General features: G+C 39.2%; 1 protein-coding gene across 5 annotated transcripts in view; it reads left to right on the top strand.

Annotated features, from left to right (window-relative positions):
* The window catches only part of SETDB1 (SET domain bifurcated histone lysine methyltransferase 1), a 27,187-nt gene continuing 10,835 nt past the window's right edge, over positions 1-16,352 (top strand). For 4 of the 5 annotated variants that reach the window (XM_072644732.1, XM_072644733.1, XM_072644734.1 and 1 more), the window contains exons 1-9: positions 1-235; positions 2,419-2,690; positions 3,919-4,070; positions 7,743-7,777; positions 8,480-8,579; positions 9,694-9,819; positions 10,653-10,854; positions 14,269-14,342; positions 15,120-15,310. In XM_072644732.1, the coding sequence (XP_072500833.1) occupies positions 89-235; positions 2,419-2,690; positions 3,919-4,070; positions 7,743-7,777; positions 8,480-8,579; positions 9,694-9,819; positions 10,653-10,854; positions 14,269-14,342; positions 15,120-15,310 (1,299 nt within the window). In that variant the 5' untranslated portion in view covers positions 1-88. Of the gene's footprint in view, positions 236-321; positions 341-2,418; positions 2,691-3,918; positions 4,071-7,742; positions 7,778-8,479; positions 8,580-9,693; positions 9,820-10,652; positions 10,855-14,268; positions 14,343-15,119; positions 15,311-16,352 lie in introns of those variants that run through there. The other variant, XM_072644736.1, reaches the window with a different exon arrangement.

Genomic DNA, 16,352 nt, shown 5'->3' on the forward strand with positions numbered 1-16,352 from the left:
CCACCTGGTATCTCGGCCGAATGGGAGGCCGAGGCTACACCGACTGGGTTTGAGCCCGGCCGGCCGCCATCGTCGGTACCGGAAAAGCATGAGGGGCGTATATCCGGCGTCCGTCCCGCTTTGCGTTCCCCCTCTCACCACTTTTTCCCCCCCGATCCCCCGCTCCAACCTGCCTTTCCCTCATCCCCTCAGCTCGGGCTTCCTTCGCAGTCCGTGCCGCTGCCGGCCCCAAGGCGTGAGTCTGAATGGTGGGAAGGGGCTGAGGGGCGGCTGTCGGGCGAGCGTGGGACTCTGGGGACCGGGGGAGGAATGGGCAGTGGAGCACTTGGAGCCTGAAGAGGTAACTCCAGCAGGGACCGGGCCCCGGGGGCTGCACTCGAGCAGGGCGCGCCCAGCCCCTAGGCCGGGGGCTGCGAGAAAGAGCGCGTGGCGAGGGGACCGCGGGGTGGCCGGGCCCACGGCTGGCTGGGCGGGGGGGGCGGAGTTGACCGGGCTCTAGGGGCCTGTGAGGGGAGGGGGGAATCTGGGGGGGAACCACGTGACTGTTTTTGCCCAAACTGCTTAAATTGTAAACCTTGTCTGGACGTCAATCACCTGGAGTTCTCGATGGTCCCCTTCCTTTGGTGCCCGGGATGTGGCGTGTCCTCAGTCCCCTGGTAGGGCCAGGCTGGTTCCTGCCGCCTCTCAGCGGGGGTCTCTTCTGTGCGAGTTAATTGCTTTTTTCAGGTAGTGCAAACTCATTTTACTGCAGGTGAGACTGGTTGTTGTGGTTAGGAAGAGGGATAATGATGTGTGATATAATCAAAAGCCAAGCCCTAATAAGTGCTTTTTGATTAAGGGACTAATTATCAATGAAAGATGTTCGAAAAAGTTACACCTGTCTCTCCAAATGTGAAAGTTTTTCCTAAAAATTATCATAACATAATTTTAGGTATATACTGTTATGAAAGCTTATAGTTCAGTGTCACTGTGTATAAAAGTATCAAATAAGGTATAAGTTGTAATGCTTTTGCAAATATGTTACCATAAAGAAAGAAAAGACACAAATAGTAACCTGAAGATCAAATCACAAAGACAAGCTGACCTGATTATAGCACACTTGCTTTTCTTATTGACCTCATTGGACACTAAAGAACTAAAACTTCATAGAAAAATTATCTTTTTTTGTTAAGGGAATGCATCCTTTCATTAATTGCATATGGTGCTGTCTCCCTCCTTCCTCAAACAACAAAAAGAAGAACATTGATAGAGTGAATTTACTTCTAGAAACTTAGAATCTGACGTGAATTTTTTTTTCTGGACCTTTGTACTGGGCTTTGACTTCTTTTAACTAAGAGTCTTATAGCATTGCCTGGGCTGCTGGAAAGTTAAATGATTTGTCTCTGACTACACAGCTAGTATGTGTCACAGGTAAGACTTGAATCCAAGTCTTTTTGACTCCAAGGACTCCTTATTTTAACATTATCTCTTAAAGTCACGAATGCTGACATGTATATACATGCACAGAATATAGAATAAAACCATTAAAACAAGGTGTGTGTATAGTCACTTAGCCTCTGTTTGCCTCAGTTTTCTCAACTGTAAAATGGGGATGATAATAACACCCACCTCACAGGGTTTTTGTGAGGACCAAATGAGATAATATTTGTAAAAATGCTTAGCACATGTCGCTGCCAGAAAGAATAGCATGACCATGGGCAAGTTTCTTTGATTTTCTTCCCTTGGTTTGTTTTTCTTCACTTGGTTTCCTTATCTGTGAAACAGACATGAGGGCTGAGGAGAGGAAGTCATCTTTGTCATAGTCAAATCAGCTTTATCTCTGGGACCAGAAGATCTGAATTTGAAACCTGCCTCTACAACTTACTAGCTGCATGACCTGGACAAGTCAGCTTCTTTGAGGCTCAGTTTCTTCATTTGTAAAATAAAGGAGTTATATGACCTCTAAACAGAGGTGTGCTGGAAGCAGCTCAAACCAGGTTCCTGAAAGCTGACTATTTCACTTTTTTGAAGCATTTACAGGTCTCAGCATTTATACCTCAGAAATCAGAAAATGCCAAAAATCAGATCTTGATTTATTGTTTTGTTCATTAACTAGACTTAATGAAGTTATGGATACAATGTTAATAATGCAGATTAAACTGAGAAGCATGGTGTGGGCACTTCCTTCCACTTCCCTTGTAAAGTAGGTATTTGTGTAGGTATAGGCCTGTGTCCCTAATGTTCTTCCATCCTCTTCAATTCCATCCTGGTTTACCAGTCAGTGTTTACCATTGAGCAAATACTCCTTGTCCTGGAGATAGCACAGGATTCAAAATTAAGCATATTTAGCTTTTTCCAGATAGAGCAGCAGGGGCATGAATTTCCCAGTTAACTGTGGTCATGGTTCATTTTATTGTTTTCTTTTTTTGTCTGGGACAGAGAACCTCAGGCATGACTTCCTTTCCTGGGTGTTTTGGTTTGGGTGCTGCAGCAACTGGGATGGACCCTCAGGAGATTGCTGAGCTGCAGCAGGCTGTGGTGGAGGAGCTGGGCATCTCCATGGAAGAACTTCGACAGCTTATTGATGAGGAACTGGAAAAGATGGACTGTGTGAAGTTGCGCAAGAAACAACTGGCTGATCTGGAAACCTGGGTGGTGCAGAAAGAGTCGGAGGTCGCCCATGTTGATGAACTCTTTGATGAAGCATCCAGGTCAGAACAGAATTGACTGGGAAGAGTAGATATCAGCATTATAGAAAAGCATTTACTAAGTGGCCAGACACTGAAAAAGAGCCTGACCACTTTACTAAGAGTTTGTGATCTAAGACTAGATTCACTGAAACAAATAAATATGTATATATAGGACATTCAGGTATCAGTTCTAAAAGTGAAAGAACTTTTAGTGACCTGAAGTAACCTTCAAGTATTTCTATGTTTTATAGGTCAGGATAAGTATATTTTAGGCATGGTGGCCTAGAGTAGTTTCATAATTTGGTAGAGATCAAAGAAGATAGTTGTGAAAATTTGCTTTCCGTCTTTTGTGTTATTCAGGCATCTCATTCTAGTACAATCAGTTCCTTACTTGTAAGTAATTTTTTTAAAAAATTGTATGTATAAATGAGAAATAAGAAATTCCAAGTCCAAAGCCTTAGTTCCTGCTTCCCTCTTTCTATTCCTATTCTAACACAACTACCCTTTGTTCTTTAGTTTAGAATATCAGGTTAATGACTGACCTGGGGAAGTGGCTTTCTTTAAGCAAGCATATTGTAAATAAATGACCACATTCTAGTGTCTGCTTTAGTTTCTTCCCCTTCCCACACCACGCTTGCCAAGATGTTGTCTGCAGCACCCTTATTGGAACTTAGAACATTTTTCAATAGAAACTATAAATGGTGGTAAGATGTACTTAAAATAGAAATATTAGTTTTCTACTTCAGGTACATTATGAGTTAAGTGAACTTTCTTGAGAACAATATACTGTGGTGGAAAGAGCACTGGCTTTGACGTCAGAAGACCTGGGTTCAGTTCTTAGCTCTAATATTTTATGACTGTATAATCTTGGACAAATGACTTCTCAGAATATCATTTTCTTCATCTTTAAAATGGTCATTGTAATAATTGACCTATCTACCTCATAGATTCCTTGTGAAGAAAGCAGGGGATAAATTGTGAAACACTATATAAACTGGAATTATTCTATATGGGCTCCTGTGAAAGCTGAAACACCATTTATAACAATATCCACCCATTGTGTAGTGCTTTAAAGTTCGCAAAGAGATTTACATTCTATCATTGTTTCTGTGGGAAAATGCCTTCTGAATTGTAAACAACTTACTTAAAAATGAACAACCCATGTATGAACATAATAACTCTTTGAGGGCCCTCTCTCTACTGCTCTTGCTGGCTTTGACCTTTTTCCCCATTTGTGTCCCAATGCCAGGGCAGTGACTAACTGTGAATCTCTGGTGAAGGATTTCTACTCCAAACTGGGGCTGCAGTATCGGGAGAGCAGTTCTGAAGATGAATCCTCTAAACCCACAGAAGTAATTGAGATTCCTGATGAGGATGATGATGTCCTCAGTGTTGATTCAGGTGAGGGACAGGGACTAGGTCAAGGAAGTCTCAGGTTTACAGTGGAAGCAAGTAATGGACAACCCTGTTTATGTTTGGTCTTCACATGGATTCCCAGCTTGATTGTTTTCCAGTTACGTAAACATTTGTTTAGGATCTTCTCTATTGGACCTGTGCTAGGTGGGAATATAAAAACAATACAAAAAAAAAGCCCCAGTCTTCAAAGAATGTGAGCTCTTACAGAGCTGTTCCAAGTAAGAGCTTACTGTCTATTACAGGGATACAACTGTTAAACAACTAAGTGTACATGTGATCATTTAAGAAGGGGGAGCCTGTGAATGAGGGAAGTGATGAGAAAGCATAAAGAGAACAGCACCAGTAACAGAACTTCATGGAGTGTCAAACTTGGAGGACAAAAAGGAAAAAAAAAAAGCAAAAATGAATTAAAGAAGCAGACAAACCAGAGTAATGTTGTGTTGTTGGGAACCAAGGGAAGAAAAAGTATCTAGAAGCTTTCAAGAGTAGCAGCTGTTCCAGAGAGGGGAAGGAGAATGGATGGGTAAAAGAACATTTAATTTTGTATCTGGGGTATTCATTTTCAAGAGAGAAATTTTAATAGAATTGGGGGATGGGAACCAACCTATAAGGAGTTCAACCCTTAATGAGGAAATGGAGGCAATGAATTCAAACCCTTCAAAAAGTTTAAAAGTAAGGGGAGAGTAACAGAATGGGATTCAGCAGTCAGAAATGATGAATATGAAGAATTTGTAGATACATAGATTTGTCTCATTCATTCAGTAAGCATTCATTAAACACCTGCTGTGTGTCAAGCATTGTTTTGTGCACTGGGGATAAAAACACTAAAGTGAGACAGTTCTTGTCCTCAAGGAGCTTACCCTCTAACATTCTTGTATGAGCAGATTCAGAGTGAAGTAAACATAATTAATGACCACAGTGCTGTAAACTAGAATAAAGCTAGAAGAGATCTGAACTTTAAATCATCGTAATGACACATCTCAGAAGAACAGGGGATGAAATCTGCATCCTTTTCCCTGGCAGATGCAGAGCAGACAAATGCCACAGAATGTTTCATACATATTGGCAGACAAAGTCACTGTTTCACTTGCATTTGCTTAACGGTTTTTCTTTGTTACAAGGGAGAGTTCACTGCTAGTGAGTCATACCCAGAAATGACTAAAACATATAAACAAAAGGCATAAATAAACATTTTTTATTTTATTTTAGCATCCTAAAAATTGGAAGTGGGGGAGAAGATACTAGTAGTTGTTGGTAGCAACATCAAGGATATTTATTTTAAGAATAAGGGAAAGCTAAACGTCTTTGTGGATGAAAGTGAAAGAAACTGAAGCCGTGAAGGAGGGATACAAGAGTCATTTGATAGGGTAAGATCCAGGAAGATTTGGGAAAAGCTGGTTTTAGTTGAGGTGGAAGGGTTAACCTTTGAGGGTGGGAGGGATTCTTTACTTTCTGATACAAGAGAAAACGAGAATGAAGAGATCAATGAAGGTACAGAGAAATCTTGAGGTAAAGAAGAGGGAGGTTTAGGGAGCAGCTGTTAATTAATTCCTAAGGAGAGGTATGCACATTGAGTTCAGAATTCAGAGAAAAACTTTGTCATTTCCAGCTGGAGTGGCAGGGAGTGCTTCTTAGAAGAAGTAGGAATTCTTCCACCTTGAAGGGTGAGTAGTATTTGGATAGGTAGGTATGGAGAAAACAAAAGAAACCCTTTTGGATCAGGAAAACATTATGAGTAAAGACAAAAACTTGGGAAAGCAAGTGGAAGTCAGAATAAAATCATTCGAATAAAACAAATGATTCATGTAGGAGGCAGTAGTGAAAAAGAAGCCTACCATACCACGTAATTGCTAAGTGACACAAGGACCCCTTTTGATAAATGGTATCTGAAGCAAATGGAAAATTGGCCAAGATTTAGGGTTCAATCTTTGGTCCTGGAACAGATTTTTGTATGAAGATGATTGGCATGTCACCATTGCCACCAAGAAGTTTTTATCTGCTCACTTTTCTCAGAACCCTGTTCCTGAACCTCTCTTTCACACTTAGCCCCCTTTCCCTTGTTTTCAAGTTATTTGTATGCTTGTCCTTCCCCTCAGATTGTAAGGTCCTTGAGAGTAGGGCCTGTGATGTATACACCTAGCATATGGTGGGCACCAAATAAATGTTTGCATTTTAGTGATTTGACAATTAGCTCTATGTTTGAACCAGTCCCAAAGAAACAGAAAAGAGAAGGCCCTGAAGAGCCGATACATCTACATCTTGGTTTCTTGTGCTTATCTAGAACTTTAACCTTTCCATTAGGGTCCTATTCCTCAGACTCCTTATCAGGAATCTTTGATCTTTCAAGTACTGAGATTTAGTCTAAAAAATACTAAATGGGAAGTATTTATTAAGCGTATATCAAGTCCCAAGCACTGTGCTAAACTTAGGATACAAAGAAAAAGGGAAATTGGTCTCTGGCATCTGGTTTACAGTAGGATGGAGGAAGCAACATGTATATAATTAGGCATATATAAAATACGTACAGTCTTAAAATGGCACATTCTTCTTTGTTGGATGCTTGTCAGCTTTCTGGTTTTAAAACTATCCTCTCTGCTCCACCCTGTAACATCACTGAGCAGCAACTCTATGAAGTGCCTACTATATGCAGACCATTTTACTGGGCACTGGAGAAGATTCAAAGATAGAATGTAGTCCTGCCTTCAGTGAGCTTACAATCTAATAGGTTGGAATACATGTATATAAATATAAATGCATGTTTATATAATATTAATATGCATTTATTTATATAAATGTATAAAAATATACAATACTGTGACATTAATGTGCAATCACTATAGGTCAGAATAGAAAATAATAAGAGAGAAAAAGTGCTTTTGGAGATTGGAGGAAGAGAAAAGTCATTTCCTAACTGGGAAATCATTGAAAAATTCTCAGAAATGGTGGCATTTGCTCTGGAGCATGGTAGGGTAGAAAGAATGGAGGATTTGCATTGAGAAAACCAGAGTTCAACTCCCAACTTCGCTGCTTTATTACTTGAGTGATGGGAGGTAAGTCACATAACCTTCTTGGCTTCATTTTATCATTTATAAAGTGAGGTAATTACTAGCTCTGTCTAGGTCTAAATCTATGATCCTATAACCCTAAGTTGCATAAGATTTCAGTATGTGGAGATGTGTTAAAAGCAAAAGCTTTACATGTCTAGTAGAGATTTGGGAAGAGGTCAGGACTAGAGGTGTCAATTGGGAATCTTCTGAGTAAAAAGGGTAGGAGGAGTCATGGGAGTAAATGAGATTGTAAGAATTGAAGAGTCCCCAAGAAAGAACCTTTTGGAAGATACCTGTTTTAAGAACTTGAAAGAAGGAAAAACCAGAAAAGGACTGGTCAGAATATGAGGAGAACCACAAAGTATTCACCTCCCAGAATCCAGCAGGTGAGAGAATCTTGGGGAAGAGGTAGGGTTAACAGTATCACATGTCACAGCTGAAACTGACAAAGGAGGATGCAATGAGGAAGGAGGTGTTTGGTGACCTTTAGTAACAAAGGTTCTCTAAGAGTATTGAGGATGGAAACTGCATTACAAGTGAGTGATTAGACTTAGCTTTTTAGTTATAGGAAATGTAATTACAGGTATATCTTTTTCTCTTAAACCCACAGGTGATGCGGGCAGTAGGACCCCAAAGGACCAGAAGGTGAGTTAACTGGTAGAGTAAGAGGCAAAACGAGTTAAAGAAGTTGTTGGAATAGGATTCCTTAGCAACATCTGAGGGCCTACTGTTTGTGGAAACCTGTTCCAGACACCCTAGAAGACAAAAAAGCTCTTGATACTATGAGTTGGGTAGACAGCACTCACACCCACGGAAATGACCAAAACAAGTTTACAAATAAACATTATTTAGATAAGCTGGATATACAAGTGCAGGATAATCAACAAGAATTTAAGTGCTTACTACAAAGGAAGGCAAAATTATAGTCTGTCCCCTCAAGGAACTCCCATTCTAATATGAGGGGGAGACAACATGCACATAACTATGTACATATGAGATAGAGAGTAGCTGGAGGATGTTCTTGGAAGTATGAGCAGTAGAAGGAACTGGAAAAGGCGCTCTGCCAGTGTGGGCTTTGAGCTCAGTCTTGAAGGAAGCCAGAGGAATGAGGAGGGAGAGGTAGATGCAGAAATAAACAGTGAGGAGAGTCAAGGTAAATCAGGAAAAGTTTCCTAAAAGAACTGAATTTTGAGCCAGGTTTAGAAGCAGAAGCATGTCCTGCCAAGAAGTTGGCCATCCTGTTGACTTACTACAGCTCAGTCTGTTTGAAAGTCAAGCTAATTCTGCACCTGAGGAGAAGACATTTGCTAATTCCAAGATTTTGCTTTCCCAACCTTTGTCCTACAGCTCCGAGAAGCGATGGCTGCCCTGAGGAAGTCAGCCCAAGATGTCCAAAAGTTCATGGATGCTGTGAACAAGAAGACTAGTTCCCAGGACCTAAACAAAGGTCAGGCTGATGAGATGCTGGAGAAAGCCATGTAAAGACTGCCCTAGAGCTGGTGTCATCCTTCCTCTTCACACCTTGGCTCTGTTGGTAGCAGGACAGTTCTTGTTTGTGACCTATTTAAAACCATTTGCTTATGGTAATGCTTTTTTAAAATTTCAATTTATTTATTTTTAGTTTTCAACATTCACTTCCATAAGTTTTACATATGGTATTGCTTTTATCGGCATTAACCAAGTCCTCTGTCTCACAATCCAGTCCGGCATATTTTCTATAGCTATTTTTGAGTCTTAGTTGCCTTGTAACTATTTATCTGGCAGATGGTGGCTCACTTAGATCCATGAGTTTTCCCTTTATTCACCTCCTGCAACTTGACCTTTGGCTACTTTGCAAAGACTGGAAACCTTCCCCAGTGTAGGAGTGAACAGAAAAGAACACTTTTGACTCCTCTCAGCCAGGAAGACACGCAGAACCTTTAGATGAGCATTTGAGATTATTTGTAGATTTTGGGTTTCTACTCCCTCCAGGTGGTGTTGGTAATTGAGAAATCATGGGGCTTGCCCTCTAGAATGAGGACTTGAATCTTTTTGTGTCATGGACCACTTTGGCAGTCTGATGTGGACCTCAGAATAACATTTTTAAATGCATAAAAATGTATAACGTTATAAAGGAAACTGATTCTATTGAAATAAAGATGTCTTTTTTTCCCATTTTCTTGACTTCCTGAAGTCTATTCATGGGCTCCTTTGTGTTCTGTGGACTCCAGGTAAAGAACTCCTGCATAGAAGCTAACCTCAACCAATATGAGCAGTAAGGAAACCAAAGGCCATGGTTCTCCTCATTTTTTTATACCTCACCCCAAAGATGACATACCTAACAGTTTGGTGTGTTAGTGTCCCCAACACATGGAATCAGGAGGACCTGAGTAGGAATCTCTTAATATTTACTAACTATTGGTGACTTATTTCACTTCGAGCCTCTTTCCTCATCTGTCATATGAAGATAATAGCAGCACTGACCTTACAGGTTGTGAGTTTCAAATGAGATCAAAGATCTTTTGAGACTTAAAAGGGCTACGTGAATGTAATTGTTCATTGTTGCAATGCTTCTTCCTTAGGAGCTTTGGGTCAAGTACCTGTTGAGTTGAGTAAGGATGGTGACTTAGTTGTCAGCATGAGAATCCTGGGCAAGAAAAGGACCAAGACATGGCACAAGGGAACCCTCATTGCCATCCAGACAGTTGGTATGTACAGTCCAGGGGGAAAGTCAGTGGTATAAGGAGCTGTCTGGGCACTCATCCCGTTACTTAGGCAATCAGCCCCTGTGTCTCTTGAGCATTATTTGATCCTCTTTTTAGTGGCCTACAAGGTTTCCTAGTTGCCATTCACATCAAACCTAAACATCTAATTATGATCTTCTGGACACTCACCAATCAATGAACTCCCTTTATCAACTTTTTTTCTGCTTTAGATGGTCCTTCTGCTATTACAAAACTTGAGCTCTGGGTCCCCTAAGCTTTCATTTGGATCCTACCTCTTTAGTGTCATTCCACTTGAGGAGGCTTCACAAACCTCTGCAAATCTTGAGCAGCTTTCATGCGTTTTTTTCTTATTTTATTTTTCTCACATCTCTAGTATCCAATCAGAACAGATAACTGTGGTTATTTGGCTTTCCCATGTCCTGCATGTGTTCTCTCTCTCATTTGAACTGTTGAGTTCCTTTAGGCAAGAGCTATTTCTCCCATTAGCAGAAGAAGTCCTGGAATACAGACATTATTACTTCTCTTTCTCTATGTCTCTGTTCAGAAATAAGCACAAGGTTGTAGGTGTGAGGAATTAGTAAAGTGATGAATGGTGGAGAGAGTATTGATTGAATTTGGGTTCAAATGTGGCCTTTTCCATTTACTGCTTGTGAGACCTTAGATAAGTCACTTAATCTGATTGGACCTCAGTTTTGGTTTTTTTTTAATATATGTAAAATGAGAAGGATGTATGAAGTGATCTCAAAGACCCCTTTGAGCTTTTTTCTATGATTTGTGAGTTGACAATTATATTGACACCTTTCTTCCTTACCTAGGGACTGGGAGGAAGTTCAAAGTCAAATTTGACAACAAAGGGAAGAGCCTATTGTCCGGAAACCATATTGCCTATGACTATCACCCTCCAGCAGACAAGCTGTATGTAGGCAGCCGTGTGGTGGCCAAGTATAAGGATGGCAATCAGGTCTGGCTCTATGCTGGCATCGTGGCTGAGACTCCAAATGTCAAAAACAAGCTCAGGTACTGGGATGGGGGATTATAGAAAGAGAGGTAGCTGGAAGATGAGCAGCTCATGCATCCTCTAACAAACTTTCAGCTCTCAGAACTGACCACATTCTCAGTTTTGTCTTTGATTTTTATCATAAGTTCTCCAACCTCTGGACATTGTTCCCAAAGGCCAGCCAGCCCACTTTTCATCTGAGAGTTACAGGGATGATTCTCCCCTTTTCCCTAATTCCTATTTGGTTTTGTTTTTCAAGCCTTACAAAAAGAAAATATGAAGTAGAAGAGTCACAGAAATTCAAAACTAAAAAAAAATTTTGCATAAAAACCAATGAAATAGATGGTCATTAGCTAATTTGATTTAAAAAAAGAAAGAAGAAAAATCAAATTACCAGTATCAAAAATGAAAAATAAAGGATAAAAGAAAATTTTCCAACTCTCTGCCAATAAAACCAACCATTTAATGGAAGTAGGTGAAGATTTACAAAAATATAAAATAGCTAAGTTAACAGAACAAGAAATAGAGAATTTAAACAATCCAGTCTCAGGAAAAGAAATTGAATGAGCCATAAATGAACTTACAATGAAAAACCCCCAGGACCAAATGGATTTACAACTGAATTCTATCAAATATTCCAAGAACAATTCATTCAAATATTTTCAGACTTTGCAAAAATAGCAAAGGATGTGATCCTGCCAAATTCTTTCTATGACACAAATATGATCTTGATAGCTAAATTAAGAGTCAAAACAAGTGATAGAAAATTGTAGACCAGTGACCTTAATTAGCATTGATGAGAAAATTTAAATGAAATGTTAACAAAGGGGCTTACAGCAACACATGACAAAAGGTTATACACAATAACCAGGTTTTATTTGTACCAGGAGAGTAGAGTTGGTATAACATTAAGAAAACTACCAGCACAATTGGCCATAATAACAGGGACAACCAAATCAAATCAATAGATGCCAGAAAAGCTTTTGACAAAAACAAAAAATCACCCATTTCTCTTGAAAACTCTAGAAGACATAGAGACAAAAGCATTTTCCTTAACGTGGTAAATAGTATAACCAAGAAACAGCATTATATGTAATGGATATAAACTAAAAGCTTTTCTAGTAAGATTGGGGATGAGGCAAAGGCAAACCTTTGTCATAACTTCTTTTGACATCATGCTAGAAATGATGGCTGTAGCAAGGAGGCAGGAAAAAGAAACTGACAGAATAAACAACACTAAAGAAGAAATGAGATGACCATTTTTACAGATGAAGTGATATACTTTAAGGTCCCTGGTGAATCAACTGAAAATTAATCAAAGCAATAATTTCTGCAAAGTTGCATGATATAAAATAAATCTATATAAATGACCAGCATTTCTGTATAATACCAATAAAATCCAACAGAAAGGAGGAAATTCCATTTAGAATAACTGCAGAATATATAAAATACTTCTCAACTTACCAAGATAGATATAAGAACTGTATGAACACAGCTATAAAACTATTTACGGATATAAAGACAAACCTACATAATTGGAGAAATGGTAACTGTTCGTTGGTAGGCTAAGCCAATAAAATAAAAATGATTACTATCTAAATTGGTTTACTTACTCAGGGCCTTGCCAATCAACCACCAAATGATTACTGTATAGTATAGTTCCAGAAAAATAATAATGAAATTAATATGGAGGAAAAAAGGTCAAGAATCTCAGGGGAAACAATGTTAAAAAGTGGAAAGGAAGTGGGTCTAGCAGTAGTAGTTCTCAAACTATATGACCAAGCAGTAATTACCAAAATGGTTTGTACCAGCTAAAAAAACTGATCAGTGGAACAAACTAGGAATATAATCTGTAGAGGTAAACAAACCTTGTAGCTTAGTGTTCAGTAAACTCAGAGACCCCAGTCCTTAAGGACTCACTGCCTGAAAAAATTCCAGTTTTCTCAAACAGTAGTTTGACAGAAATTGGATTTAGACCAACACCTCATTCCCTTTAAGAAGATAAGCTCCAAATAGATATATGACCACCTGTCAGATCCAGGGATAAAAGAAAAGTTCATAACCAAACAAAGGATAGAAAGGATCACAGAAAATAAAATGGACTCTTTTAATTATGTAAAATTTGCTTTTTCCAATCAAAGCCATTACAACTAAGATTAGAAGAGAAACTGGGGAAAATACTTACACATTTCTCTAATAGAGATCTCATTTCCAAAATGGACAAGGAACTGATTCAAAATTTATAGGAATAAGAGCCATTAACCAATTGATTAATGGTTGAAAGATATGAATAGACAGTTCTCAATGAAAGCTACCTAAAGCCATATGAGAAAATGCTCAAAATTACTAATAGAAAAATACAAATCAAAGAAATTCTGAGTTTTCACATCATACCTATCACATAGCAAAGCTAACCAAAAAAGAAGATGACAGATGTTGGTGGGACTGCCGGGGAATGGGCATGCTGGTGTACTGTTGGAGCTGTGAATTGGTGCAGCCATTCTAAAAAGCAATTTGGAATTAGGCCTGAAAAGTTACTAGACTGTTCATAACCTTTTTGACCTAATGATGCCCCTAGTAGATCTATACCCCGAAGAGATAGAAAGAGAAGGGAAAGATCTTAGATGTACAAAAATATTTATAGCAACTCTTTGTAGTGGCAAAGAACTGGAAACTAAGGGGATGCCCATCAGTTGGAATGGCTGAACAAGTTATGGTATAAATATGTAATGGAATACTATTGTGTTATAAGAAGTGAAAAAAGGCCAGTTTAGAGAAACCTGGTAAGACATATATGAACTGTTGTAGAGTGAAATGAGCAAAACGAGGACAACAGTTTTATACTATATCAATACTGTTAAAGTAATCAATTCTGAAAGATTTAACTCTATTCAGTGCATTGACCAAACATAATTCCAGAGGACTGATGATGAAGAATCCTACCTACCTCATGACAGAAAGTCAGACTGAGAAACATTGTTGGATGAGATCAGTGGAATTTTGTTTGATGTAACTATTATATGATGCTAGGATTTTTTTCCCAGTGGAGCTTAAGGTAGAAGGGGGAAAACATAAGTGCTTGATGATTGAAAAATATTTTTAAAAAGATAAGAAAGAATTAGGAATCTAAGCAAGATGGCATACCAAAAACTGGTGAATTACACTGAAATCCAATAAGCCAGAGAGAACAAATAACCTTTGATTAGAGATGCAGAGATGTAGAGTAGCTTTAAAGAAGAACTGTTAGCCGCTGGGGTAGGAGGAAAGCCTGAGAACAAAGAAGAATGTGCACTGCAGTATTGCTCCACACAGAGCAAAAGAAGCTTCATCTTTGGGCTAGAAGAGTAGAGGCAACTAGGGTGTAATCTGCCAGATATTTTTAAGGACCCCTGTCTCCTGAACGGACTTGTTTCACTGTCACATTTTATTTTTAGGTTCCTCATCTTCTTTGATGATGGCTACGCATCCTACGTCACACAGTCTGAACTCTATCCCATTTGCAGACCATGTGAGTTTCCCTTTCCCCTTCCCACCTTGTATATCCTCTTCTTAAGAGACATAAATGATATCCTCTTTCTTCGTGGCTTACTGTGGCCTCATCATTCCATTCTAATCCTAGGAAACATATACTGAGTGCTAGAATCCTGGTGAGGCCCCTTGTGTAGGGAAGTTTCACTTGTTAGATTCTAGAGCTCTATCTTCATAGCCAAAGTACAACAAATTTCTGACACCACACTGTTTAGAAGGATCCATGTTTTGGGGGTGACTTACAAATATGCTATTTTGATCATCATTTTTCCCTGATGTTACACCTGGGCATGAGGAAGAAGATGCCAGATGGCTGTTTTATAATATCCTAAATATGTGACTATGCCTGAGGAAAAGACTTTCCAGGGAACAATCACTTCATATTGATGCACCTCCAGATATGTCTGATTGCAGACATTCACTTTCAAAGGCCATTTAGGCCAATGTTATTTTCTTGGATTTGCCACCTGGCTTCTTTTAAACTCCTTAACAAGAATCTCCACTTGAATTTTCTTGAGGGTTCATATTCAGGTATATGGTATGAGTAAGCAATATGTGTACATGATTTGCATGTTTTTTGCACACCTGAGATTTGCATACGCTTATACATGCTATAATCTGTCCTCAGTTTTCAAGTTAGTCTTGTTATATCCCTTGAAATTGTAATTTCTTTATATTCTTTTTCCCTCCCAACTTAGAGAATCTCAGTTCTCCTTTCTTCACCTACCTTTAACAAGACTTTTTTTCTTTTGAATAGTGAAGAAGACATGGGAGGACATCGAGGATGTTTCATGCCGAGACTTCATCGAAGAATATATCACTGCCTACCCCAACCGCCCCATGGTGCTACTTAAAAGTGGGCAGCTCATAAAGACTGAATGGGAAGGCACTTGGTGGAAATCCCGGGTGGAAGAGGTGGATGGGAGCCTTGTCAAGATCCTGTTCCTGGTATGGTCTCTTCCTCAGCTTGTGGGGAGGAGGCTGTCAGTGTAACAGTAGCTGTGTGAGGGAAGTAAACAAGGGTCAGTTTGTATCCCACAGTCTCCTGTCTCTTCCTTCACTCCCACTTCTTCTAGTCAATTGTTGCCTTACTTCATTTCTAATGCTAGGTAGTAAGAGTATCTTTGTATGTTGATACTAAATATTTTCTCATGTGCAGGAAGTAGGCATAGATTCTGCCATTGGATAACTCTAGCTAGCTGATGGAGGAAACACAGGACAAATAGGTATGAGATAAAAATAGAAGAGACATAGTTACAAACTTGAATTCGGTACCATGCAGACTTCTCAATTCGGGGGAGTTATGTTCTACAAAGTTACTGCAAATGCTGAACTAAGGAATACTAGTTCTAATCCTACTGAAGCATTGCTTCGAGGGGAAATACAGGATGAGGTTCTCACATGCTTCTGGTTATAACATTTACTTCATCACTTTCTGGAGTGGCCTAATGTACAGATTGGCAAATGTCTTCCATTTTCTGGATGCACTATATTATATTGTTGATGCAGCACTAGTCTGCACACCCGCACAAAGCTTATCTAATGCACCACTTTAGCTGGGATGTATGCTTTGTGCAAATCCAGCTTTTCATCACTGTGCCTTTCTGTGAATTATCACAAAAGTGCTATGTGTTTTGATTCCAGGGTGTTAAATTTCATTTTATTTATTTTTTTATTGCAATTATTTGTTTTCAGTTTTCTACAATCACTTCCATATATCTTAGATTTTTCCCCCTTCTCCCCTCTGTCCCCCCTCCCTCCCTGAGATGGTGTGCAATCTTATATAGGTTCTACCTATACATTCTTATTAAATACATTTTCACCTTAGTCATGTTACGTAGAAGAATTAAAATGAATGGGAGAAACCATAAAACAAAACATAACACAAGAGAAAATGGTCTGCTTCATTCTGTGATCCAATTCCATAGTTCTTTCTCTGGATGTGGAAGGCATTTTGCCTCAAGAGTCCATTGGGGTGTTAAATTTTAGC

Source organism: Notamacropus eugenii, chromosome 2, assembly GCF_028372415.1.
Source record: "Notamacropus eugenii isolate mMacEug1 chromosome 2, mMacEug1.pri_v2, whole genome shotgun sequence".
Classification (NCBI taxonomy): Eukaryota; Metazoa; Chordata; class Mammalia; order Diprotodontia; family Macropodidae; genus Notamacropus; species Notamacropus eugenii.